This window comes from Pseudopodoces humilis, chromosome 21 (genome assembly GCF_049639895.1).
Source record: "Pseudopodoces humilis isolate 2021_Gansu_Grassland_sample_001 chromosome 21, ASM4963989v1, whole genome shotgun sequence".
Lineage (NCBI taxonomy): Eukaryota > Metazoa > Chordata > Aves > Passeriformes > Paridae > Pseudopodoces > Pseudopodoces humilis.
The window spans coordinates 6,822,126-6,849,475 of NC_142220.1; the positions used below are offsets into that span (position 1 = coordinate 6,822,126).

Consider the following 27,350-nt stretch of genomic DNA (forward strand, 5'->3'; position numbering starts at 1 on the left):
TCGGGGAGCTCCCTGAGCTGTGCCCTGAGCAGGCAGGTGAAGCCGAGCAGCCCCTCCAGGCTCCCTGCCCAGGACAGCGCCTTCCCTCAGCCCTTTTTTCCTGTGGGATGGTGCTTGCTCGGAGGGAGGCTCCAGAGGGCTGTGCCTGCCCGGCCAGGTGTGTGAGGGAGCAGTGAATGCCAGCCCTGCGTCACGGGCACCCCCTCCTCCCTCCCGGCTGGGATAAAACTTCTCCTCACCTGGGATCCAAGCTCATTTATCGCAGCTCCCACCTTTCCTGCCAGGCAGCCCCTTGGGAGGGCGAGGCGGCAGCGCGGGCAGTGAGAACAAAGTGGAATATTTGACTGGAGGGCACGGGGAGTTATGTGGGATCGCGGGCTGGCTGCGCTCCCCCCCGGACCGGGACTTGACGTTTAACCGGAAAGAGAAAAAAGGACTCAAAATAGAGAGGAGGGAGGAAAAAAAAAAAAGAATAAATAAAAAGGAAAGAAAAGCCCAAAGCTGGAAATCAAGTTGCAGCAGCGAAGCGGCGCGTTCCCCCTCTGCCTTCGGAAGAATTTCTTGGCTTGGTGTGTGGGTGCCTGTTATTGGGGCTGCGGCAGAGGATTTGGACTCGCAGTCAGACCCAGCGCTAATGAGGTTTGTGGAATTGATTCATCTGTGCTCTGCAGCGTCCGGCTCGCTTGAACTTTGCCGCTTGGATGAAGCGGGCAGTGAATTAATGCGGGACAGGTGGGCAGGACAAGGGGCTCAGCCCCTGCCCGTCTGCTCCCTCTGCTTTTCCCGTTTTTTGGCTGTCGGAACCCGCCCGGTGCCTCCGGCTGGGAAAGGCAGCGCTGGTGGCCGGGCAGGGCTTTGGGGGCTGCACGGCTCCGGGTTTGTGTCTCAGGTATTTGGGTGGGGGTCAGGGTGGGACAGCAGAGCCCTTTGGGGACAGCTGCTGGGGGTTTCAGGGCTTGTCCTGTCCCTCAGCCCAGCTCCAGGGGAAAGGCTGCTGTGCCTCCGAGCTGGCACCCAGGGAAAGCTTTCACGGGTGAAAATGTGCGAGGTCAGCAGGGCTGTGGGTGCCCCCGGAGCCCACCGGGGCTGCTTTCCACAACTGGTGGCTGCCCCTGCAAGGGCGGAGCAAGGGAAGGGGAAAAGGCCAGGAGAGAGTGGGGGGTTCAGGGTGGGCTTTGCTGAACTGCAGGTGTTGGGGTATTTGCAAATTGGTGGATCCGAAACGGACAGGGAGCAGCAAACGGGATAGGATTGGTGTGAGGGGCATGGGTTAGGTGGGGGAAAAGGGGGATGAGGAGCGCACACGCAGAAGGAGGGGGAAAGTGTCTTGTGGGGCCAAAGGAGCGGTGAAAGCGGCAGGGAGAGCACATGGAGGGAACGGGAGGGTTCTGGGGCTGTGCTGGCATTTGAGCAGTCCCCAGGCAGGGTCGTGCCCTTCCTGCCTCTGCTCCTTGGGGTTCCCCCCTGCCCGAGCCCGGGGGCGATGGTCCCACAGCCACCAGCCCCTCACAGCACGGGGGGTGCTCGCCACAAAGCAGCTCCCAGCAGCTCCATGTGGGTGCCCGGGCTGGGTCCTGCTCTGTTCTGTCCCCAGCTGGAGGGTGCTGGGGGCTGTCTGGGGTCTGGAGCTCAGCCTGGCAGCTGTAAACAACAAATGGAGATCCTCACATGGAGCCTCCCAGGAGCACACCTGGGGAAGGAGGGGAAATGGAGGGGGAAGGCAAACAAAACAATATCGGTACGATTTTGTGTGTAAGTAATGATTTGATACGTGGGTCGAGTTTTTGGGAGTCTGGCTTGACAATTTCCAGGTTTTGGAGTATGGTCCCAGCAGCTCTGTGGCACCACATGTGCAGGGGTGAGAGCATGAGCTGAGTGTCCCTGATCCCCTGGGCCGTGGGCTGTCCTCAGCACACAGGGACACGTGGCTGGTCCTTGATGCCTGTTCCAGGGTCAGTGCCCTGCACAGCCCCCGTGGCTGCAGCCATGAAAAGAGCAGCTCCCACCCAAGAGAGGAGAGGCTGTGCTTGGGAGCTCACTGCTTGAGCATCTCCCTCACTTTGCCACTCCTGTGTCCCAACCTGCCGGGTGTCCCACATGTGGCAGCTGGGACCAAGCTCCTGCTGCTGCTTTGTGGCTCATCACAACCTGCTCCTTGCTCCCTCTCCCCCATCTGCCATTCCAACCCTGTCCTCTGTCTCATTGCTGCGGGTTGTTTGGAGCATAGCCTGGATTTTGGGGATGAGGTAGCCAGTCCCAGCTTCTCCAGACTCAGGGGTTCCTGGCAAATTCCTGGAGCAGGTTTGTTGGCTGTGCTGAGGGGCAGGGTAAAGGCTGGGGGAGCAAGAGGAGACCAGGAGGAAATGCTGGAGCAGGTCTGGGAAGTGGTAGGAAGTTTATGTGCAGCCAGGAGCTACTCTGCCTTTCTCCTTGTTTTTGCACAACTGAACACTATTTTTGTTGTTGTCGTCAGGAAAACCCAACCAAACCAAATCCTGCAGCTTTCCTGAAGTGAAAGCGGTGTTTTCCCTTCCAGAGGACACTTCTGAAAGTAAGGGGTGGCCACTCCCATATTTTTGCACAAATATTGCAGGCTGCATTCCTGCAGTGGCCGTGCTCTGTGCCACCAGTGCCTGGCCTGCTGGCATCTGCCCAGCAAAATCCTTGAAGGTTGGTGGCTCACAGGGCAACAGGTTGTTAATATTAAGCAGGATTTTATGGCCTTCTATCTCAGCACTTGAAAAGACATGATAGCAATTTATGTGCCAGAGGCCCAGGGTGTGTCCATCCGTTCCTTGGTGACTTTTTCCTAACTGGTGATTAAAGGAAGAGGCATTAGGTCCTTGTGAGCTGAGCAGTCTGGTCCCATACTCAATCCTTTCCTTGTGGCCCATGTCATGGTGGGAGATGGGATTTGCTGAGTGCTCAGGTGATGTTTTTGTTTTCCTTCCATGGGCTCTGAGGATTTCTTCCCTACCCTTGCATCCCACCTGTAACTGGCATCTCCCCACGTCTCCAGAGCACTGTCCTGGGCTGGGGCAGAGCAAGGAAAAAGGGATTTTCCTGGCTTCAAAATCTACCTGTGTCAGTTGCAAGGGACACAGCATTTGGTGTGAGGACTGAAGGAGGTCATGGGCATGTGCCAGGTGAGGAATGGTGGCCTCAGAGCCAGCGCTGCAACTGGACTTGGGGGGACAGGAACCACCCAAAGCCAAACCTGCAAAGGGCCTGCCTGGGGACAGTCAGTGTGGCAGGAGGGAAGCTGAGGAGTCCCTTGCTCAGCTGGTACCTTTCACCAGTAAGAACAGCTGCCCATTGGTAAAACTGCACGTTGGCTACAGGCTGAGGAACAGCAAAGCTTCCTGGGTTTCAGCAGAGATGCTGCCCTGAGGCTCCCGTGCTTCTCACATTTGAGCCACTGGGCATTAATGACTGTGCTAAATCCCTCTGGGCACAGCTGGCAGGATGAATGAGATACCAAAGTCCTGTCAGTTGCTGCCTGTGTACCCAGTGACTCTCACTTGGAGCCAAGTGCAGCCACCAAGGGAGATGTCCTGTGGTGTTGATGCTGGGTTGGTTGAGCCCTGTGTCACAACAATTGCTGCATTCAATGTATTCCACTGGCTGCAGAGGCCAAGTGGGATCTGTTGCTGTTGAGTCAGGTTGGGTCTTTCCAGGGGTTTCCCTGCAGCCCAGGCTGTGAGCAGCTGAGTCTCCAGGTGACTGTTCTGTGTGCTGGATGTCCCCCAGGAACTGTTTGTTACTGCAAAAACAACTTTTCTTGCTTCCTTTCCCTATTTAAATGGCTTTCACATTCTTTTCATTTTAGAGTCAGGGCTGAAACAGCAAAAAGCTATAAGAATTCATTCACATTTTGTGTTTCACAATTGCATCTACCAGGAAGGAGATGATTTAATGATAACTCTACACTGTTGTTTTTTCCTTGGCTGCTCTCACTTGCTCCCCTTGCTGTGTGCAAGGCTGAACCTCTGGCACAGCAGCTGCACAACTCGAGTTCCAGCTTTGTGCCTTTTATTTACCACATCCAAATGCCGACTTCTGGATGGCACTGAGTTTCCTCAGTCACGTGTGGTGAGGGGAGAATGGTTCCCTCTGTTTAGGATTTGACCTCTGTGTTCATCAAGGGGTCCTGCTGCCCTGGACAGGGCAAAGGGGAGCTGCCAGGCTCTCAAAACCACAAATTCATTCAAGAACTCCAAAATCCCAAGCCTGGCATTTCCCAAGGCCTCACCCTCTCTTTATTGTTGGCTTGACCATCCTGGAAACTCTTAGTGTGATAGGAAATAGCTGAAGGGAGGGGTCAGTGTTGCTTTTGGGGAGACATGTGGACAATTCACTTTGTTTTCCTCCTTTTTTTTCCTAAGCTACCAGGAAAAGCAGTGTCAGTGCTCACATGGGAGGATGGTGCTGGGTTTGTCTGGGAGCCTCCTGTGCTCCAGCTGCCTGCACCAACCCCTGATGTCGAGCTGGGCACCCCAACTCCAGGTTACAGGGGTGTCATTGCCAGGGATTTGGAGCCTTTTGCAGATGCCTGAGCAGAGTACAAACTATCCTTGGCTTTGTTTTGTGCCCTGCCATGCAGAGCTCAGCAATTGCTTCCAGCCTCGGCTTCCCTGGGGTGTGGGGGTGTCCCACCCTGGTGGGGGTGGGAAGGGGCTCTGTGGGAGGTGCCCTGGTCATGTCCAGCTCCATTTCCATTTCTTGGCTCTCTGCAATGTAGCAATCCCTTCATTTCAGGAGGAAGAGGATGAATGTGTTGCCATGGGCATGTGCCAGGGTGCTGCTCCTGTCCCTGCTGTGTGCCACCAGCCTCTGCCAATGGAGCAAAAGTGAGTGGAGCTGTGGTAGCTCTGTCTGCCTCCTCCCCTTGGGGACTGTGTGTACCTGTCCTGGGCTCCAGAAACACCACTTGGAGAACACCTGCTGTGTGCTTTTCCTGCTGTTTTCCATCTCCCCAGCTTTTGGGGACCCTCCCTTGCTACCCTGCTGCTGTTTTGCAGCCACTTTCCACTAACCAGACAAAGCCTCCATCTCTCCATGGGATCAGCCTTCCTCACACCCTCCACAGCTCAGTGTGTTTTCCCCATCCCTGATGCCCTGATCTTTCCTGGCAGACAACCGCTGTGTGCTGTCCCGGGCAAAGAGCTGCACCGAGTGCATCCGTGTGGATAAGGACTGCTCCTTCTGCACCGACGAGGTGAGACCTTGCAGGGCAGCCTGGGGCTCCACTTCCCACCCTGCTGATGGAGGGACCCACCACCCTCCGTGGGAGAGGGACACAGGAGCATGGACAGCTTCTGGATCCAGCTTCTCTTCTGGATGGGAAAGGCTGCAATGCGGATTTCCTTCTGGTGCGAAAAGTGGGGAGGGATGGGAATCCAGGGCAGAATTGCAGCAATTAAGAGGTTTATCAGAAAATGTCAGTGCACCAGAAAAAGTGTGTGCAAGGGATGGAGGGAGAGTTTTATCCCACACAGCCCAGTAACTCACTGATGGTCACATTTCAGCTGATGGTTTGGTTCTGTGCGAGACTCATCCCCATCTCTCTGCCCCACTCCTGCTCCCAAAGGCTCATAATGCTCTGGGCACAGGACCCTGCTTCCTGCCCTGTTTATTTCCCCCTTTCTCAGTGGATCTGGTGCTTTCTGCAGCTCTGATGCTGTTCTTGCCCCCCGGCAGAGCTTTGAGGAGCCGCGCTGTGACCTGCGGGAGAACCTGCTGCGCTCCGGCTGCGGCGAGGCCAGCATCGTGTACAGCCAGGGGGAGATGAGGACACTGAAGGTGCGTGCTGGGGACACAGCCCCTGCCCAGCCTCTCCTGAGGGGTCCTTCATATCCTTCATCCTTCTCTAGGCTCCTCAGCAGGAAAAGTACAAAGCCCAGATGGCTATTTAGGTAGGGTCTACTCAAAAGCAATGCCTTCACTAGCTGGGGGACCTGTGGGCCACTGCTCCTGATCCAGGCTGGGGTGACCTTGCAGACAAAGCAGATGTAAGCAAAATTCTCTCATCCCTCTGGAGATGAGAGCATCCTGGCTGGACAGGAGTGGGTGTGTGGGAGCCTGTTGGACAGTACACGAGGGAGGGGAGGGTGCTCATCCCTGCCTTTGCGCTTCCCGCACATCTCCCTGCCCCTTGCGTCCTCCTGGGATGGAGTCCATCCCCTTCACGTCCCTCTCCTTCACAGAATTCCAGTATCAACACGTCCCTGCAGAGGACCCAGGTGTCCCCCCAGGCCATGTACATGCGGCTGCGGGCTGGGGAGGAGATGAGCTTCGACATGGATGTCTTCCAGCCCAAGGAGAGCCCTGTGGATCTCTACATCCTCATGGACTTCTCCTACTCCATGTCTGATGATCTGGACAACCTCAAAAGCATGGGGCATAACCTAGGTGAGGGCAGAGCTGGGAGAAGAGGGGAGCCTGTTCCTGTGCTGATGAAGGCAGGCAGCTCACTCCTGCATGTGGCTGTGAGACCTCTGCCAGCACCAGAGAGGGGGATGGCAATGGGCTGAGAGATGTCTGTTTTAATTAGAGCTTCTCATTATCACAGCCCTGTGTGGGGATTTCTCTCTGGACCTGCAGGGATCCTCACATCCCCTTCCAGCCCAGCTGGTGCCCCTCAGAGCTGGTCTGTGCAGGGCCTTTGGCATCTTCAACCTGCTGGGTGCTATTGCAGAAGCTCCAGCTTTGGGGCTGCCAAAGGGGGTGTAGGTTTCTGCCCTATAAAAACCCAAAGATCTTAAAATATGACAGTTTGGGAATCTTGTCTAAGAACTGACCAGCAGAGAAGATGCCCACAAAAGGACTTCTTTCCCTGGAGCAGGGAGCTCACAGGCATCTCTTTGTGTCTCCCCTTTCCTCCCCTCCCAGCGGATTTCCTGAAAGCCCTGACTTCCAATTACACCATTGGATTCGGCAAGTTTGTGGACAAAGTCTCGTCCCCTCAGACAGACATGAGACCTGAAAAGTGAGTGAGCTCCAGGGGTCCCTGAGGTGGGAGTAGAGGGAGCAGAAAGTGCCTCCTGTTTCTTCATGGCTTTCAGTGTCAGCAGTGCAAGAGCCTCCATCCATCTCCACCTTCACTGCCAGTGTCTTCCCTGGTCTCCCCATCCCTCAGGGCTTGCTGTAGCGCTGTGACAGTGCCAGCAGTGTCATCCTCTGCTTTCAGACCTTCCCTGCTCTGCCACAACTGACTGCACATCTTGTCTTCCCCTCAGTCTCTGCCCTCATCCCTTCTCCCTCTCAGTGCTGGTGGCTGAGCTGCTCAGCTCCATGGCTTCCCTTGAGGGACTCTCCCCACATTTCCTCTCCTTGCACCCTAGCATCTCTTGGCTGCTGCCCCACACAAGGCCCCTGGTTCCATCTCTCCTAGGCTGCGTGAGCCCTGGCACAACGCCGACTCCCCGTTCTCCTTCAAGCACGTCATCCGCCTGACCAGCAACATCAACCACTTCAGCCAGGAGCTCAGCAAGGAGCGCATCTCCGGCAACCTGGATGCCCCCGAGGGCGGCTTCGATGCCATCCTGCAGACAGCTGTTTGCAAGGTGAGGGTGGCCAGGGCAGTGTTTTTAATGAGTGGATCTTCCTGATGCCCACTGACGAGCAGAACAGCCACACACAGAGCAGTTGACAGGGCAGCAAGGGAGCCCCAGTTCAGCCACAGTTGATTCTTGTCCCCCCAACCACACACTCACAGTGCCAAGCTGTTTCTCATTCCCAGTTTTCCCTAAGCCTTAGAATATGTGCCCTGGTGCTTGATGCCCAGTGCAGGAGCTGCTTGCTGGCCATGATGTATGTCCTCTTTGCTCTGTCCCCCTCCGTGCCTGTGATGATGAAACTCTGCTCCCTGGAAGAGAGCCCACTTGGGCTTGGCTGAGCGATGAGCACAGCTCCAGACACGTCCAGGGAAGCGTGGGCTTGCCCCCTGTACACACTGGTGCCTGGCACCGAGCTGCTGGGTGGGAGGCTCCCCGCGCTTTGCGGCTGTGGATGGGTGCTGGGATTCCTGGGGCTGGTTGCATGTGCTGCCTTTGTCCCCTGGGTATTCCAGCTTGCCAAAGGCTGCAAGTGCTGTGCAGGGGTTTGGGAGGCACAGAGATAAAGGTCCCTTCTCCCCCTCCCTGGCTGCAGGATAAGATCGGCTGGAGAAAGGACAGCACTCACCTGCTCGTGTTCTCCACCGAATCTGCCTTTCACTACGAAGCTGACGGTACCAACGTGCTGGCAGGGATCCTGGCGAGGAACGATGAGCAGTGTCACCTGGACAGCCACGGCACCTACGTGTACGACACCAAGCAGGACTATCCCTCAGTGCCCACCCTCGTGCGCCTCTTGGGCCAGCACAACATCATCCCCATCTTTGCTGTCACCAACCACTCCTACAGCTACTATGAGGTGAGGAGACCACGGCAGTGATGCTGCCTTTCCTCCAGGACCTGTGCCTCAGCTCAGCTGTGAGGAGAAAGTGTTCTCCCATCGCTTGTCCTTAAGTGCTAAACCAACACCTTGGTATTTGGGAGGGTGCCACGCTGTGTTGGGGGCTGCTCTAGGCTGTGGGAGGTCTCAGGATGTACTCCTAGGTGCAGGAATCCGGGCTCCTAGAGGTCTCCCTGTGTTGGTTTCTGCTGCTTGTAAAGCAGCAGGAGGCACAGAGCTGGAGAGTAATTTAGGTTGGAAGGGACATTTGGTCTCTGGTCCAAGTCCTGCTCAAAGCAGAGCCCACTGCTGTGAAAGAGGAGGGTTCTGAGGCCTTGACTCAGAGAGTTCCTGTCTCTCTGCAGAAGCTGCACAAGTATTTCCCCATCTCTGAGATCGGGGTGCTCCAGGAAGACTCCTCCAACATTGTGGAGTTGCTCCGCACAGCCTTTGAGGTAACAGTGCTCTCTGGAGCTTCACCCTGGCTCCCAGGGAGGGCAGAGGGTGGGCACCTCCTGGGCAGGAGAGCAGGCAGAAGGCAGGATGTGTCCCCTCTGGAGCAGGCCATGGAGCGGTCACCGGGTACCGCTGAAAACCAACATTGTGTTTATCCTCTGCCGCCCAGCGCATCCGTTCCAAGATGGACATCCGGGCTGACTTCACCCCCAGAGCCCTGAAGACAGAGTTCACCTCCTCGGTATTTGAAAAGACAGAATCCGGCTCCTTCCACATCACCCGTGGAAAAGTGGTAAGTCCTCGGATGGCAGCGGAGGGAAGGTGTATGGGGGGGATGAGCTCCCCGTGTCCAGCTGGGATGTGGGAGCTGGCTCATCCCTGCAGTGTGTCCCTTCCTTCAGAGCAAGTTCCACATGCACGTGAAGGCTCTGGAGTACATTGGTGGGCAGCACGTCTGCAGCCTCCCCGAGAAGGAGCGGCACGGAGTCATCCACGTGAAACCCACGTCCCTGAGCGACAGCCTCACGGTGTCAGCTGCTGTCGTCTGCGACGTGTGTCCCTGTGAACAGGTGGGGTGATGCAAAAAGGAGTCCTTCTCCTGGCCAGCCTGGGGTGGGAATGTGTTGGTCCTGCTCGACCCCTCAGCCTGGCCAAGATCTCCATCACTGCCTGTTCCGAGCTGGGTGTGATGTCCTATGGCAGAGTTTGGTCTTCAGGGCAAAACTTTGCCCTTGGATCTGCCCTTCTGATTCCTGAAATGGTCTTGGGGGCAGCTGGGCTCACTCAGCAACTCTTCTTCTCTCTTCACTTCCAGCAACAAGAGCTGAACTCCCCCAAGTGTAGCTTCCATGGGAACTTTGTCTGTGGACAGTGCATCTGCCACCCAGGCTGGTAAGGACTGTGTCTAGGTCCACATGGCCAGATCCACATGGCCAGATCCACATGGCCAGGTCCCACACCCCTGCCAGGGACGCTGCTGTGTCTGGGGACCCACAGTGACACGCGTTCACACCCTGGGCATCCTGCCCAGGACCCTGCAGTGCTGCGCTCTGCTCCTGCCTCTCTCAGCACCATCTCCATCCCCAGGCGAGGGGACACGTGTGACTGCTCCCCGGCGTCATCCCCCAACAACGAAGCCTGCATCCGTCCCGGGGAGGTGGAGCCGTGCTCGGGGCGGGGGGAGTGCCTGTGCGGGAAGTGCCAGTGCTACTCCGAGGACCAGAGCCTGCGCTTCGACGGCGCCTTCTGCGAGTTCGATGTCCTGCAGTGCCCGCGCACCTCCGGCTTCCTCTGCAACGGTGAGAGCACCCCCAGAGCCCCCCAGCTCGGGGATGAGCTGGGTCTGGTGGCTCAGACAGGGTGTCCCGGGCTGGTGGCACTGGCACGGGGGATGAAGCGACCAGTGATGAGCTGCAGGGACTCTGCAGGGAGGATGCTGTGGAGTCTGTTTGCAGCCCCTGTGCACCCCCAGGGAAGGTGGGGGAGCCACAGGCAGGGCTGGGGGAATGGCACAGCACCGGGGCCCAGGTAATCCCCGCTCTCACCCCAGATCGTGGCCGCTGCTCCAGGGGCGCCTGTGTGTGCGAGAGCGGCTGGGAGGGCCCGGGCTGCGAATGTCCCACGAGCAATGACACCTGCATCGACAGCCGAGGGGTAGGTGCTGTCCCACCCCCCCAAAACACTGCTCCAGCAGGGCTGAGGGGACCTGCCCCACTGCTGGAATCCCTGGGTCGCCGAGGTGCCCTGCTGAGTCCCAGCGCTGCTCTCAGGCTGTCACCTCTTCTCTCCCAGGGCATTTGCAATAACCACGGGAGGTGTGAATGTGGCAGATGCATCTGTGACATGGCTTCGCTCTACACCAGCTCCACCTGTGAAATCAGCTACTCCCTGGTGAGTCCCTCTGGCTTTATCACTTATCCCCATGCAGAGCCTCCAAGGAAGAAAGGCAAAGCAGAGATGAAGGCACATCTCAGCCAGGAATGAAATCCTGAGCAAGGGTTTGTCTCACCTGTCCTGTGGGCAGGGAGGGGCTGGCATGGGAGCTGCTTTGTAGCTGCAGGCTTTCTTTGCCCTCCTATCCACCAGCAGCAACTCTTGAGAGTCTGTCTGTGTTTATCTGCACCTTGGTGATGGGCAGGGGTTTGAGGCTCAGCTTCTGGTTTGTTCTGATTTGCCTCAAGATGAGGAAAAAACTCATTTCATAGAATCATAGACTGGTTTGGATTGGAAGGGACCTTAGAACTTCTCATTCCAGCTCCCCTGCCGTGGGCAGGGACACCTTCCTCTAGATGGGGTTGCTCAGGGCCCCAACCAACCTGGCCTTGAACACATTTGATTCCCCCATTGACAAGCATGGGCTAATCCCATGGGGATGGAGAAAGCTGGCTTGATCATGTTTTGGAAAGGCCACTGAAACCCTTGGAGATGATCTAATTGCTGCCCTAATGCCAACAGTTGGTGTAAGAGATTTTGGAGACAACTGGGCTTATAAAGCCTTGTTCTCAGTGATTTCTTTATGATCTGGACCTTGCCCTGACTCTGGGATGAGGACCTGCCTCTCCAGCTCTGCCTTTCAGGCTGTGTCCTCCCTCTCTCCGGGGGTGTCCCTGACCATCCCACCCCGCCTCTGCCCAGGGCTTCCAGGCTGTGTGTGACAGCATCCGGGACTGTGTCCGCTGCCAGACCTGGGGGACAGGCAACCTGAAAGGGAACTGCAGCTCCTGCCAGCTCCAGATCCAGATGGTGGAGGAGCTGAAGAAAGGTAACGTGAGAAGAGCTGGGTGCAGACGTGTGTGGCATCTCCTGCGTGCTCTGCTCCGTGTGTGTGCACACAGGGTGCTCCCCAAGTCCTTCCCTGGAGAGTTTACAACAGTGTCCCCTCTCCCCACAGAGGAGGCTGGTGAGTACTGCTCCTTCCAGGATGAGGATGATGACTGCACCTATCACTACACCCTGGAGGGAGACCCCAGTGTCCTCCCCAACACCACCGTCCGTGTGCAGAAGAACAAAGGTGAGCAGGGACCTGGCAGGAGAAGGGGATGTCCAGGCTGGGATCTGGATCAGAGTAATGAACTCCACAGTGCCTCCAGTCCCTGCTTTGTCCCTTTGCTGTGCCCCTGGGCAGGGTCAGCTGCAGGCAGCACCTCCCTGCCCGCCTTGCTGGGTGACACGGGTGGGTGACACTGTCACATCAGCTGCAAGGGGTGGAGTGTGGCACCCTGAGAGACCTTTAGAGAGCAGAGCCTTTCCCCTGCTGCCAGGGATTGCTGTAAGGTGCTGCACAGCCCTTTGGTACAGCTGGGTGGGAGCAGAGGTGTGAACGGCATTTCCTCATTGTGAGGCATTGCCAAGGTTAACTGGGCTGCTCCATCCCTCAGAGAGCTGTGCTCCAGCCTCTCCCTCTGCCTCCCTGCTCACCCCACACGGGGCTGGTGCCTGGGACTGACGTTGCTGTCACTTGCAGAGTGCCCACCTGGGAGCTTCCTCTGGCTCATCCCACTGCTCATCTTCCTCATCCTGCTCCTGGGGCTGCTGCTCCTGCTCTGCTGGAAGTTCTGTGCCTGCTGCAAGGTGAGTGTCTCAGCTGGCTTCCCCAGCCCAGGGAGAGAACCAGATATGGCCAAAAACATGACAAATTTTCAGAATCCACTCAGCCTGGCCAGATTGGTAGGGTGTCCCTGTGGTATCCAACCCTCAGCTGCTGCAAACATGAGCCAATGGTTAAATTTTAACCAGATTTCCCCTATCTGGCTAAAATCAGCTTGAGAGCCCCATTCATCCACAGCCCATGCACCCCTGCTGGTGTGGGTCCTTCCTGATGGAAACTTAGAGGGGTTTTGTCCCTGGCCACAAAGTGATGGTGTCTCTGGCCATTTGTTTTCTAGGCTTGCCTGGCCCTGCTCCCCTGCTGCGCACGAGGTACCAGCCCTTGGTCCTTGGGGGGAGGGCTCTGGGGTGCTCGGCCTTCCTGGGTTTGGGGTGTGCTGGGATGAGCTGGAGAGGTGGTTCTGGGAGAAGGCTCCTAGCAGAGAGCCTGAGCCAAGGAGTCCTGGAGCTGCTGGTCCACTCTTCTTCCCTGTCCCACGCTCTGGGATGCCCTGCTGGGAATCCTGCTGCTGCCTCTCCCTGACCTTGTAATGCTTAGCTGGTGAGATATGTTCTCCCCACTCATGAACACCCCTTGCTCTCTCCATCCCACTCCCCTCCTGACATCCCAACACTCTCAGCATGGTGGAAACCCTAAATATCCCCCAGAACAGAATCTCTGGCGCTGGGAAGCTGATGGCCGGCGTTGTCCCAGTGTGCCCAGGCTCTGAGCCCACCCCTGGCTCTGCAGGTCGCACCGTTGGCTTCAAGGAGGACCACTACATGCTCCGCCAGAGCCTCATGTCCTCCGACCACCTGGACACACCCCTGGTGCGCAGCGGCTCCCTCAAGGGTCGGGACACGGTCCGCTGGAAGATCCACAACAATGTCCACAGGCAGGGAGTCACCTCACCCGCTGCCACCAACCCCAAGGACCTCAGTGAGTGTCCCCGTGCTTCCAGCTTCTGCGTGGGTTACTTCTCTGGCCAAGAAGGACAGAGTTTGAGTTGGGAATTTCTCTTTCCAGCTCCCTACGGGCTATCCCTGAGGCTGACCCGGCTTTTCACGCAGAACCTGGTGAAACCAGACACCCGCGAGTGCGAGCAGCTGCGCAAGGAAGTGGAGGAGAACGTAGGAGCCTGGCACAAGGGGGGCTCAGGGTGGCCTTGGGGACAGCTGGCCTTGGGGACAGCCACACAGGGGTCTGGGCAGTGCCCCTTTCCTGGGAACCCACAGCTATGGAAAGGAAGGAGCAGTTTGTCTTCTTTTGTGAGAAAGCGCAATCTTTAAGGTCACAGTTTGTAAGAATTAGCAAAGCATCTTGTTGAGATTATGGGTTTGCTTTGGGGCATGTGAAGCTCCTGCTTGGTTTCAGTTTGCAGCCTCTTGCCATGTCCTGGGAAGAAACCTGGTGTGGGAGGGCCTGGGGTGGCTCCTGTGTTTTGTGGCAGCAGCATCTGTTCCCTGAACACATCCCTGTTCAGTGAGGGATACGCTCTGAAAGTCCCTCCTGCTCCTTGCAGCTGAACGACATTTTCAAGCACATTCCTGGCTGCCACAAGGTCCAGCAGACCAAGTTCAGGTGAGTCAGTGGGAGAGAGACTCCTGCAGGACAGGGTTCCCCCAGGGCTGCTGGTGATGGGGTGAACCAGAGGTGTGAAGTCTGCAGTGCTGGGAGGGAGCGTGTCACTCGTCTGTGACACAAGTCTGGTGTGGTGCTTTGCCCACCCAGCTGTGGTGAGATCTCAGCTGAGTCTGGCTTTGGAGCAGCAGGAACGAATCCTGGTCGCATGGTGCTCAATGGGAGAATTCCCACTGGCTTCAGAATTTCAGCCTGATGCAAACTTAGGAGTGCCTGGTGGAGGCCAGGAGGAATTTAGGGATGCCAGTGCTGAGCAGGGAGTGGTATCTCCTTCCCACAGCCTGATCCAGATGTGTTCTCCCCTGTGGGCACGTTCCTTGCTGCATTGGGAAACCCAGGGCAGGAGGGAACATGTGCTGGGGCTCTGTGGGGTGGGTTGGCACCTGCAGGGCAGTGCTGCAGCTCAGACCTGCACAGGGCTGTGATTCACACAGCACTTTGTCTCTCCAAAGGTGTTAGTCACTCTGATTTGTTGGGTTTTTTTATTCCCCCAGGTTACAGCCCAATTCTGGGAAAAGGTAAGAGGAATTTGCAGCTCTGTGGTGCTGCTCCTCCCTCTGTACACACACGTGTACTGAGTGCCCTGCACCTCACTGCCCCCCCAGCTGCTGTGTGACACGAGGTACTCTGGTCTCAGCTCTCACCTGCCTTTCCCTCCCCTCCTCCCAGGCAGGACCACACCATTGTGGACACGGTGCTCACTGCCCCGTACTCAGCCAAGCCAGACATCATCAAGGTGGTGGAAAAACACGTTTCCCACGAGGCTTTCAATGACCTGAAGGTTGCACCGGGTTATTACACTGTGACCTCAGACCAAGGTAGGGAGCAGAGCCCAGCGCTGGCTCCTGGCTGGGTGCAGGGGGTTATTTCCCACCTCTCACCTTTGCCTTTTCCCCCAGATGCTCAGGGAATGGTGGAGTTCCAAGAGGCTGTGGAGCTGGTGGACGTCCGTGTCCCACTCTTCATCAGGGATGATGATGATGATGAGAAGCAGCTGCAGGTGGAGGCCATTGAGGTCCCCAGTGGCATTGCCAAGATTGGACGCAGGGTTGTCAACATCACCATCATCAAAGAACAAGGTGAAGGGCTGTGACTGTGGAGGTGTTTGTGTTTGAGTCTCCTGTCTCCAGACTGACGTGTTGTAAGGCACAGTCTGCATATCTGAGCACCCCCGGGTCACAGAGCAGAGACTCGCTTGGTGACTCCTTTCTGAGGTCACCTGGGTCTAAACTGGAGCATCTTTTAATGCATCCAGAGGATCATCTTCCCTGCTGACAGAAACATTTGACCATCACGAGTTTGGATGCTGCCAATTCCATGACAGATTACGGGCTGACCACATTCCTTCTGCTCCAGTTCATCGAGTGCTGGTGTGAAGCAGAACCTCTTTAATGTTATTGTGCTGATGTCCCCAGCACTTTCCCTCTGCTTCCCACCTGGCTGTTAGAAACAGGGAGCACAAATGGGAAGTGGGGAAATCTCCAGCCCATGCAATGACACTCCACACACATGTCACACCTGTGGGTGACTGGAACTCTGTTCAGGGAGGACACCTGAGTGTTTGGGATGACATTTGTTGTGTGTTTGCTCTACACATTCCTTCTCTCCTGCCCCTTCCAGCCAGCAGCCTCATCACCTTCCTGCAGCCAGCATATTCCCACAGCCGCTTTGATAAGCTGGCCAAGATCCCTGTGCTCCGGGAGATCATAGACAACGGGAAGTCCCAAGTCACCTACAGGACCCGGGATCTCACCGCCAAGAGTGGCAGGGTAAGGGTGGTGCTCCTGGCTGTGGCAGGAACAGGAGTGGGAATGTGGGGCTGGGAAAAGACCAACCCTGGGGCTGCAGAAGAGGGGTTATCAGGATGTGGCTGGGACAGAGGGGACCCAAGGCTTGAGGTCAGCACAAGGGCAAACGTTCTCCTCCATCCCTTGCTCCCTTGGGGAGGGAGGTCCTGAGAGGATGCCTGTGCCTGAGGCAGAGGGTACCAGCTGCCCCCAGAGCTGTGGGCACTGGGAGGCAAATGAGGATTGACTGGGGGACGAGGGGAAGCTCTTTGGGAGTTGCCTCATGGATACTGCAGGCTGTAATCATAGAATCATGGAACAGTTTGGGTTGGAAGGGACCTTACAGATTCCAAACCCCTGCCATGAGCACCTTCCACAAGACCAGGCTGCTGAGAGCCCCATCCAGCCTCACCCTGAACACACCTCTTCCTTCTGCTTCAGGACTACATCTTCACGGAGGGTGAACTGGTCTTCCAGCCTGGGGAGACCCGAAAGGAGGTGCAGGTGCCCTTGCTGGAGCTGACAGAGATAGACACCCTCCTCAACAGCTGCCAGCTCAAGCAATTTGCTATCGACCTCCTCCACCCCAAGTACGGCGCCAAGATCGGCCGCTACCCCCAGACCACGGTGACCATTGCTGACCCAGGTTAGGGGCTGGGAGCTGGGTGGTGTCAGTGGCTGCGGGACCTCCTGCCCAGCCCACCCCGATGCGGTGCCCAGAGTGCCATCCTCGCCCAAAAGCCGCAGCCAGGTTCCTCCAGCTCCGACTGGTAGATTTGGGTCCCCCTCTAGAGGCACGAGTGGGAATAGGCAGTGGGTGGGGAGAGGTTGGATCGTCTCTTCTTTAAAGGAAATTGATTCTTAATTCCTTTTCCTTAGGAGCTTGAATGAAAAGCTATAAAAATAAGGGAGAGGTAGGACTTGCCATGAATGGTGTGTGGTGGTTCCTGTGGCTGGACAAGCGAAACTGTCATCAGCTGTGTCAATAACATAAATAATGTGTTTATCACAGCAGGGCAGTGCTGAGAGAGGCACACTTCCTTCTTTTTCATCCAAGGGGGAGGACTGGCACTGATGACACTTTCTTGTCTGCAGAGCTGGTGGATGGTGTCCCCTCAATGACTGGCCTGGGCCAGGTCCCCCAGTCCCCCAAAGGCCGCCTGAGTGCACCGCTCAATCCCGACGCCCGCGCCCTCAGCTCCAGGGAAATCAGCTTCAACTGGTTTCCTCCACCGGGAAAACCCCTGGGGTACAAGGTAAGGGGTGAGTGGATCCCAGGGAAGAGTGTGGGTCCCCTCCTGCAGGTGTTTCACACAGACACTTGTACCGAAGGGGTCCAAGTACACACACAAAAGAAGGAGGGAGAATTTCACCCCTTCTGGTCCCCTCCATCCTTGAGGGACCATTGCTGGTGGATGAGGATATGCAAGAAAAATTCCTGGTGACTTCATCTCCGGTTCCATCACTTACCACGTAGTGCCCAGACTGTCCTGGCCTCCCATTTGAAAGGAATGGCACAACACCGTTCCCAGAGCTTTAGTAAGAGACAAAGAATTCTCACCCATCATGTGAGGTTCTGGAGGAATCACGGCTTGCACTTGCTTTGCCAGGTGAAATACTGGATCCAGGGAGACCCTGAGTCAGAAGCCCGTCTCATTGATGTCAAAACCCCATCAGCAGAGCTGACAAACCTTTACCCATTCTGCGACTACGAGATGCAAGTCTGTGCCTACAACGCCATGGGAGAAGGGATTTACTCGGACATCATCCACTGCCGCACGCTGGAGGAGGGTGAGTGACCCCACACCTCCCTTCCCTCCACGTGGGAGCGAGTTTGTACCTCTGCACCCAGCACCGGGGTCAGGGCTCCAGCCCTGAGCTTCTGCTGGCCTCAGGGTCAAGCACTGGGTGTCTCCCACTGCAGCCCAGCTGTGATCTCAGGAGCTCTGGGTCTCCACCGGGTCCTGACTTGCAGTGATGGGGACCCTTTGCTTTCCCAGTGCCCAGCGAGCCCGGGCGCTTGGCGTTCAACGTCGTGTCTTCCACTGTGACCCAGCTGAGCTGGGCTGAGCCTGCAGAAACCAACGGGGTGATCACGGCCTATGAAGTCAGTTATGGGCCTGTCAACGAGGACAACGGTAAGAGCTCATTTTTGGATGGGACAGGCAGGCTTAGGGGCTGGAGGGACACGTTTTGCAGGCTGGGCCAGTCCCAAACCACAGCAGCAGAGCCAGAACAGCTCCAGGCATGTTTCTTTTGAGAACTGGGGTTTGGATGGGTCACTTCTTGATGGAAAGAGATAGAAAAATTGACAGTCAGGATTTAACCCTGCAAATGCCAGAAAACTGTCCCCATTCAATTTCATAGTGTTTTAGGTTATTTTTCATCTCAAAAACTTAGTTCATGGGTCTATAAAGGGATGGGGTGCCAGGAAGGTGTTATTTGTGACACACCAGCAACAGAAGACTTCCCCTGTAGGCTGACTTCAGCACTGGCTTTGGGAATTACCCTGAGATGATGCTGCTGCTTGTGAGCAGCCCGAAGAGCTGCTGCACTTTTTCCCAGAGCCAGGCTGCATCCCAACACCAAAGTGCAGGGTGTTGAGGGTCCTCTGTGCCTGCTGGGTGACGGGCGTGCCCATGCCTTGCAGTACCCATTGGGCCCATGAAGAAGGTGCTGATTGAAGAGCCCAGGAAGCGCATGGTGCTGATTGAGAACCTGCGGGAGTCGCAGCCCTATCGCTACATGGTGAAGGCCAGGAACGGCGCGGGCTGGGGGCCCGAGAGAGAAGCCACCATCAACCTCGCCACGCAGCCCAAGCGCCCCATGTCCAGTGAGTGCCAGCCTGGGCAGGGGGCAGAGGGACAGGAGCAGTGCTGGGGAGAGCTCCCCATCAGCCCAGCTGCTTCCCCCCACCTCCTGTTTGTTCTGCTTCTCCAGCCTTCCTGGCATTGCTGAGGGCCAGCCTGAGCATTGTGCAGTTTTTTGCTGCTTGTCTAATGGCCCTTTCCACCTCTCCTGCAGTCCCCATTATCCCTGATGTCCCCATCATTGATGCAGAGGGAGGTGAGGACTATGACAGCTACCTGATGTACAGCACAGATGTGCTCCGCTCTCCAGCTGGCAGCAAGAGGCCCAGTGTCTCTGATGATTCAGGTTTGTGTCTCTGAATTTGAAAAGGTCATTTCTAACATTCATTTTCTTTAACAGCAGCTTTCAGCAATGAGCTTCACTGCTCCTTTCCATCTCTCAAGGATGGGGAGTTCCAAGTTGTGGAGATGGTGGAGATCTGCCTTTCCAAAGCTCAGTAGCTGCATCCATGGGAACACTTGGGGAACTTGGCTGGTCACATTGTAAATAAGGCCAGTGCCTCCTTGTTGTAGCCATGGGGCAAAGAGAAATCTCAGTGTGGAGTGGGAGAGGAGCTTTTCATGGCCCTCCCTCCTCATCTTCCCTTTTGGTTGTCATTTGGCTGGACCATGAGAGCTAACATCAGCAAACAAGCACTGACAATGGCACAGACCTCTGAGTCCCTTGGATGCTCAGGGTCTAGGCCAGGCCAACAGGAGGGAACTCAGCAGTGCTGGGAAAGCACTGGCCTCTCTTCTTCCATCCCTTCACTTTTCTGAATGAGGCTGACTCCCTGCTCTTGTGCTGGGACATGAGCCATAAGTGAAATGATGAGGTGTGTCTGTAGGATCTTCTCTGGAGCGTTCTCCAGGGCCTGGGACCCAAGAGTGAGTCCCTGGTCTTTTCAGAGAGCAAGGTGATGGGAACGCCAGGAGTCCAACTGCCCCGAGTGCACATCAAGGAGCGATGAAACCTCTCCTGAGCAGAGGACAATTGTTGCAGAGTCTTCACGCAGGGACAGGCGTGTGGTGGGGCTTTGATTCTCACCTTTTGTCATGATGGACACAGGGCTAGAAAACAGTCTGGGGGTTGAGGAACCCCCTGCGTGCCACGCTCCCACCATTCTCCTCCACCGACCCGATGGTTGCACCACCTGAGCTCCTGAGCTCACTCTTGGAACACGGGCTGTGAACAGGCATCGTCCCCACTGGTGCTTGTCCCTTCCTCTCCCCAGCAAGCAGCACGGAGGTGGTGGGTGGCCCACCCTGACCCCTGCAGACCGTGCCAACACCAGTGCTTGCCTTGTCCCAAAAGGCTCCAGGTGGAAATTTGTGCCGTTGCTGGGAGAAGACCTGGACCTTCGCCGCATCACCTGGAGGCTCCCACCCGAAACCATTCCCCGCCTCTCTGGCAGCAGCTGCCTCTCCTCGGACACTGAGGGGCTCCTCCAGGAGGAGGACAGCGCTGTGGCTCCTGGCAGTGTGAGGAGGAGCGGGACGCCCCGGCCCCAAGCAGGTGAAGGACGGCTCTGTTACAGCACTGAGTGTCCTGTCTCGTCCTGCTTTGAGCCGAGGGGCCGGCGGATGGGCTCTGTGTCCCCTGCCTCCCCTTGTGTGCCCACCCTCCTGTTGGTGTGATCTGCTTCAAAACCTTGTCCTGGTGTGTCTGCTCACACAAGTGTCAAGGTAACCCCCATCTCGGCACGGACTTGGGAGCCTGCTAGCAAGTTGCTTCTACCAAAGGCTGGACCTTCGAGGCAGGAGCAAACTCAGATGATACCTGCTAAGTGCCACCTCCAGAGGCAGCTCTTCACCTTAATTAAGTGCCCTGAGCTTCTGGGGCAGATCTGATGGACTGTTAAACAGAAATCACTCACTCATAGATGGCTGATCTCTCCTGGCCTGCTGGGAGGGGATGGGAATTTTTTTGTCAAGGACCAGAACAATGGAGCGGAATTTGCTTTTCAGATCCAGCTGAGATGGGATCCAGAATGAGATCTGGAGAAACCTCCTCCATAGAGGGACATTTTCCTTCTTCCACCTTCTTTTATAATCCAAAATTCTAAACCAGTGCTTGCGTCTAAGGGGAGATGCGAGAGAATGTGGCGAGAACCACGTGGCAGTGCCCCAGCAAGGCCGAGGTCTGGAGTTACCTTGGGCACCATGGGTGTGTCTGGTGCAGGGAGAAGTTTTTGTTTACATCTTTGTGTCTCATGCTGGGTGTTGTGGCTTGTTCTAGATGTAACATTCCAGAATCACCTTCCAGAGCGGCTGAACCTGGGATTCAGCCAAGGCAGGGGGGGCACCACGATGCCTCCTGCTTCCTCCCCACGGGAAGAGGAGCAGCAACTTTGTCCACAGCCACATTGCTCACGGTGTGCCCTCTTCCACAGAGCACTTGCTGAATGGCCGGGTGGACTTCTCCTTCCCTGGCAGTGGCAGTGGCACCCTGACCAGGACAGCCAACAGCAGCTACCACCAGCTGAGCTCCCACGTGCACCAGGAGCACAGGGTGATGGGCAGCTCCTCGCTGACAAGAGACTACTCCACGGTGCTGATGGGGCACGGTGAGTACCGCAGCCATGGGACCTTCCCTTCCATCCCCATGACTGCCTTTGGACCTGCACCCTGAAGTTCTCCTGGAGTGAGGACTGTGCTCACAGCTAAGGGGGCCTATGAACCGCAGGTCTAGAGAGTCACGTCCCCAACACTGATGTCTTGGTGCTTTGCTAAGGCTTCTCTGCTTCCAGACCAGTTTGGAAAGGGTTCCCACCCCTCACAGGCAGGGTGCTCAGGGAAGGGAGCTCCATCCTTATCCTCTCACTACGAAGCACTTCAGGGGGAGCACGTCTCTTCTCCTCACTCTATCCAGAAGTGTGGTTGCCTTTCAGCTCCATGTGTGTCAATCAGCTGGTGCTGACAGAAGGTGGTTTAAAGATTCTTCAAACCTGAGCCTTAAAAAGTCACCTGTGCAGGCACCTGGGCTGAACCTGCTTTGAAATATCCAATGGTGTTTTTCTCTTTCTTCTTGCACCACTCCTGTAGATTACCCGGGGACACTCCTCCCTCCCATCCATGAAGATGCTGGGAGGACACTCCTCCAGCCCTGGGACGTGGGTTTCAGGAGCAGGGCAAAGGTGAAGGGTTACTACCCCAGCATTGGCTGTCGGGACTCTATAATCATGACTGCTGGGGCCGCAGGGATGTGCAAGTTCATAGGTACAGCTTGTCCAGTGTTTCCTCCCAGCCACACATCCCATAACAGCCCAGCCACCGCCCATCCATGAGCTGCTGCCATCCACTGCTCACCCCAAACCTCCTCTCCATGGCTTGCTGCGTGCCGTGCTGATCTTCCTTCTGACCCAGCCTGCACCTCCATCACATCACCTTTCCATTTGCAGGTGAATTGCAGGTTTCAGCCCATCTGGACTGATCAACATTCACCACCACTGCTGCCACCGTGCTCTGATCAACCCATTGTCCCCGTTCTTTTCATTCCTAATGAGCTTCTCATTCTCAGTCTTAGTTCACAGGCCTTTGGAGAACTCTGGGGGAGAATGTGTGCTTCTTATGAGATGTCTCTCTGCAAGCTCCTTGTCAATGAGTGGCCTCAGTCTCTGAGTGTCACCTGGGAGGTGTTGTGCTCTCCTGAGCTTTGTGTCCCAGTGGGATGAGCTGAGGAGCACCCAGATGTGATCTCAGGCCACACAAACAGGGCCTGGAGGGCTGATTTAGCTATAGATTAGGGCCAGTCTTAATTGACCTACACCTGATGAAGTCTAAGAAGCTTCTGGCAGACTGGACAGGGTTCTTAGGGGTGAGGAAGGTCACAGCCAGCACCAGGCCCCTTCTCTGGGCTCTCTGCCACAGGGGCATGAAGCTTACATTAACTTGTCCCACCCAAGCTTGGCACCCTGAGGCCGTGGGACATCCCTGTAGCTGTGCAGAGCCAGCCAGTTCCCCTCATGACAGCTCAGCTTGCAGAGATGACATCTCACCACATCCTCCCTGAACCATCAGGACCATCCCATGTCTGCGTGTGCCACCCCCTCCTCTCCCTCAGCCCCCTTAGCCCTCATCCCCAAAATCTCCAGCCTGATGTTCCCTTTCTGCCTCAGACCCCAGGAAGGCTCTGGGCATCCCTGACACCCCCACCCGCCTGGTGTTCTCTGCCCTGGGCCCCACGTCCCTGAAGGTGAGCTGGCAGGAGCCGCGCTGCGAGAAGGAGGTGCAGGGCTACAGCGTGCAGTACCAGCTCCTCAACGGAGGTCAGTGAGCAGGCACAGGGGTTGGTGGGAGGTTCAGGTGCTGGAGAGTCTGCTCTGGGTCTTCTGACTCTGGATGGCCCTGCTCTGAGCAAGGGGAATTGCACCAGATGTTCTCCAGAGGTGCCTTCCAGCCTCAACCATTCTGGGTTTCAGGGTCCTAAATCTGCTTCTTGTGTAGCCTTTTTTTTTGTGCAGGAAATGTTGCAGCTACTCCACAGTTTTCATTCCCTGTTTCTCCTCGAGGGAGAGCTATTTCTGGAGTTGTTTGTATAATCATCTCTCCTCCAAAAAAACCCTCATTTTGACTGATGCTCTCCTTCAGCCCAAACATCTTACATGAATCTTTTTTCAACACATGGGACTTGGAAGAAGGATTGAAATGAAAATATCTTTTTACATTTATCACTAATACTGCCCTGAGATTATATTATTCTTTTGTCTGAAGCCCCTTGAGTTTTCAAGGAGCTGTTGTTTGTCCCAAGCCTTTTTTGGAAAGACATCTCGTCCTGCACTACCCATTATTGTTGGCAAGGTGTGATGCAGGTGGTTGGGAAGGGACCCTGGATGGTTTTTGCAGGCAGTTTGAGACAGAGTTCAGGTGAAAGTCGTGGCTTTGTCTTTGTGCCTGTAACGTGGTGGTGACGTGCTCTTCCCTGTGTGTCCCAGGAGAGGTGCACAGGATCACCATCCCCAACCCCAGCCAGAACTCAGTGGTGGTGGAGGACCTGCTGCCCAACCACTCCTACATCTTCAAGGTGAAGGCGCAAAGCGAGGAGGGCTGGGGCCCTGAGAGGGAGGGAGTCATCACCATCGAGTCCCAGGTGGACCCGCAGAGCCCGCTCAGCCCCGTGCCAGGTGAGGTGGCTGGGGACAGAAGGGTGGCACTGGAGTCTGTGTTGCTGTCGATGGTGCTGGCAGCTGTTTTCTCTCCCCTTGCCACATCCTCAGCTCTCTTTTCCTTCCCCTCATTTTGGAACACGACCTTCTTCCCCACACATTCACTTCACACTCATTGTCCAGGGAGCTGAGCCCTTCCAGCTCATTCCATAAATGCTCTCTGCAGATCCCTCCCAGGCTCCCTTCGCTGTGATTCTCACATGTCCCCTGTGCCCTTGCAGGTACCCCCTTCACCCTGAGCACCCCCTGTGCCCCTGGACCACTGGTTTTCACTGCCCTCAGCCCAGATTCTCTGCACCTCAGCTGGGAGAGACCCCGCGAGCCAAATGGGCCCATCCTGGGCTACAGGATCACCTGTGAGATGCTGCATGGAGGAGGTAGAGGATGGGGCCCAGGAGGGGCAGGATGGGGCTGGGCACAGGTCCCTTGTACAGAGCACAAGATGCCTCCAGCTGAGGCAGCAGCAATCTGCTGCATTTTGGCTGGGACCAGTAAAAGAGTTGTTTGCTTACATCAGTGCAGACAAAGTGGGGACATGGGGCTGGTCCCAGGCCTGGGAGCTGGTGGCTCCTGACACTTGTGCCATTGCATCCTCTGGTCTAACAAATGTGGTGGGAAGAGGAAGGAGCTGTTGATTATTGCAGCCAAAACACCGTGGAGGTTGGTCATTGAGGCACCCCCACTACAGTGAAATGGGGCTGTTTTAATCCTTAGTAGAAGTGTGTGCAATCCTACAGCCCGTGGGTTGTATAAAGCTCAGGGAAACCCGAGGCAGCAGATTTGGGGGAGAGTGTGTTTGGAGGGACCATCACTCAGGTCAGTCTTGACCACTCCGTGTCTCTGTGGATTAGGGGAGCCCAGGACAATCTATGTGGAAGGAGACAACCTGGAAACCACCCTGACTGTGCCCCACCTGAGTGAGAATGTCCCGTACAAGTTCAAAGTGCAAGCCAACACCACCCAAGGCTTTGGGCCAGAGAGAGAAGGTCTCATCACCATTGAATCTCAGGACAGAGGTACAGTACCACATCTTTGTGGAGGTGCAAAGAGAAACCTCTCAGAGCAGGGAACACAACTCCTGCAGTCACTTTCCAGCTCTGGTGGTGACTCCATGCTCCAAGAAAGACACGGAGAGTGTTTTCCATGAAGGCAGCGCTGTGCCTGGTGAGCACTGTCCCAGTTCTGGTGCATTAAATGAGGGAACACCTGCCACTGTTTAACTTTTATGGTGAAACTTCTGCCTGTTTGTACAAATACCTGGAGGCAGCTCCTTACTGTCCAGATGTGAGACCTTCCCAGTCCTCCCAGTTCCTCCTGAACCTGGCTCTGATATCAGCAAGGGAAAATTCTGAGCTTGCTGGTGCTCACTGTGCAGTGTTGAGGAGCTGGAAGCTCTTTGTTATTTCTTGACTGACTTGTCCCTTTTCCTTCTCCCCAGGTGCTTTCTCCCAGTTTGGAGGACAGCAGTACATGAGAGAAGTTTACAAATTCCCCACTGAATACACCACCAAAACCAGCATCAGCCATTCCTCTCTGGATCCCCACTTCACAGGTAGGGGCTCATTGTTGCTTTGCAGCCCTCAGAAAACAAAGGGTAATTCTGCTTGTCCAAAGGTCTGAGGCTGCTTCAACCTCAAGTGCCAAAGGCGGGGGAGGAGGGTCAGCCCCTTTTCCTACTCTGTGTCCCTGCTTTGCCCCAGGGAGAGCTGCAGTCATTTCCACATGTGCTGCCCAGTCCTGGAGGGAATGCTGTATTCCGACACTATCACTAGGGACCAAATGATAGCTTTTCCTGCAAGGTTAGGTCTCTTCAGAGCAGAGGAAACCAGACAAACATCTTTATTCACATCAGTATATCTGTCCAGTGTTGTCCCACTTGAGCTCATGGGTTCAGTTTGGAGAGTTTGGGAGCTGTTAGGAGATCCATCCCCTTGGCTCAGCAAATCACTGAATCACCTGGTTTGGAGAGGCCCTTAAATACCACTTTCTATGATGGAAAACTGTCTGGAGTCACAGGGCAGAGCAGACCCTGCTCCCTGTGACCCCATACCTGGTGCTTTCCCCCTGCAGACGGGATGCTGGTGACCACCCAGCACGTGGAGAACTCCAGCAGCACCCTCACCCAGGAGTTTGTGAGCCGCACCGTGATGGCCAGCGGGACCCTCACCCAGCAGGTGGAGAGGCAGTTCTACGAGGCCTGAGCCAGGGCAGGCCGAGCACCAGCAGGACTTTTGGGATCAGGTGCCAGGATTCTATGGAATGACTCAAGGGTGCTTCATCCAGGCAGTGCCTGGGCAGCTCCTCCTGCCAGGACAGACCCTCTGTGGCACTCCAGGCTCTCCTTTGGAGCCCAGCGCACTCAGAGCCCTGGCACAGCTGGGTGTGTAAGCTCATCCTTCAGGGCAGAAATTGGGGTGTTTCCATGGCTTCAGCCTCCCCAGGTAAATGGAACAGAATTATTTTATTGTCAGGTCCTCGGTTTTGAGAGGATCCCAGATGCCCAAATCACAATTTATAAAGGGTCACCATTTCCATCTTTGCTCCAGGCTCTCTGGCAACTCACCTGTCCAGTGGAGATGGTTGTTTTGTTCAGTATGGGGGTTTTTATGAGAGCTGCAAGGTAGGGTTTAGGGGTAACCTGTGCTTTCTTACTGCACCTGTTCGTGGCTGACCTTTGCTGCTGACATTTGGTACCATGATAGCAAAGAATAACCTTTCATTTGTGTTGCATTACTTGATGGCCCCTGATGCTTTTTTTTTTTTTTTTTGCATACAATACTGTACAGTTTTCATAGTATATATAAATATATATATAAATGTATTTTATTATTTTATAAAAATATGGAGGTGGAGGAGATCTATGCTGAATGTGGAGGCTACACTTAGCATTGTGGCTGCTGGGAAACGTGAATACCTGAAGAAATGAGTTAAGGGCTTGATCCAAAGGCCTCTTGAACCCTGTGATGAGGCTGGTGGGCTCTGCCTTGGACCTTGTATCCTTCAGCTCCAGAGACTCCAGAAGACTGCAAGGGGCCAGATCCACTCACTGCAGAGCATCCTCCAGCTGGAACACTTGGGCACAGAAGGGCTGGGAGCTTCCTGGAGGTGAGGGATGGGGATGGCCCCAGCAGCTGAGGTGGGAATGGTGCTGGGATTCCTTACACAGCTGATGTGGACAGTGTGAGATTTCAGGGCACAGGATGTTGGGTGTGTTTTAAGACTTTTTGCCCAGCAGCAACATCCATAAAGGGACCTGTGATCCATCAGTAAACACAAAGGAAGAGCAAGCCTGGGAACAACTAGGCAAGCTAGAGCTAGGCTCTAACTTTGGTTATACCTTCCAACCAAAGCAGCAGCTGCCTGGGCCCCTGGCAGCATCACCAGCCTGCTTTGATCTCACAATGGACCTTGGTCCTTTTTTTTGTGGGTT

General features: G+C 55.7%; 1 protein-coding gene across 3 annotated transcripts; it reads left to right on the forward strand.

Annotated features, from left to right (window-relative positions):
• ITGB4 (integrin subunit beta 4) lies at window positions 1-26,653 on the forward strand. Of its 3 annotated transcripts, XM_014255873.2 has the most exons (41): window positions 1-639; window positions 4,759-4,850; window positions 5,136-5,218; window positions 5,701-5,802; window positions 6,207-6,411; window positions 6,892-6,988; window positions 7,394-7,565; window positions 8,152-8,415; window positions 8,802-8,891; window positions 9,062-9,184; window positions 9,294-9,461; window positions 9,707-9,783; window positions 9,979-10,190; window positions 10,442-10,545; window positions 10,684-10,782; window positions 11,527-11,653; window positions 11,783-11,902; window positions 12,356-12,462; window positions 12,777-12,810; window positions 13,229-13,417; window positions 13,505-13,608; window positions 14,001-14,059; window positions 14,614-14,637; window positions 14,789-14,937; window positions 15,019-15,198; window positions 15,740-15,888; window positions 16,348-16,552; window positions 17,002-17,162; window positions 17,517-17,697; window positions 17,907-18,044; window positions 18,557-18,739; window positions 18,931-19,062; window positions 20,071-20,271; window positions 21,149-21,322; window positions 21,801-21,974; window positions 22,874-23,023; window positions 23,690-23,878; window positions 24,142-24,297; window positions 24,772-24,936; window positions 25,359-25,472; window positions 25,991-26,653. In XM_014255873.2, exons 1-41 carry the CDS (start codon window positions 635-637, stop codon window positions 26,119-26,121), a joined length of 5,589 nt encoding a protein of 1,862 aa, XP_014111348.2. In that variant the 5' UTR covers window positions 1-634; the 3' UTR covers window positions 26,122-26,653. The 3 variants fall into 3 exon arrangements, with proteins under 3 accessions (XP_014111348.2, XP_087921689.1, XP_087921690.1); XM_088065563.1 differs by lacking the exon at window positions 21,801-21,974; XM_088065564.1 differs by lacking the exons at window positions 20,071-20,271; window positions 21,801-21,974.
• The last annotated feature ends 697 nt before the right edge of the window (window positions 26,654-27,350 follow it).

Excerpts from the sequence above, each read along its gene's own strand:
- ITGB4 (XM_014255873.2), top strand. Across the intron at positions 6,989-7,393 it reads ACAGACATGAGACCTGAAAA|GCTGCGTGAGCCCTGGCACA; the intron begins GTGAGTGAGCTC and ends CATCTCTCCTAG. Across the intron at positions 21,975-22,873 it reads AGGGATGTGCAAGTTCATAG|ACCCCAGGAAGGCTCTGGGC; the intron begins GTACAGCTTGTC and ends TTTCTGCCTCAG.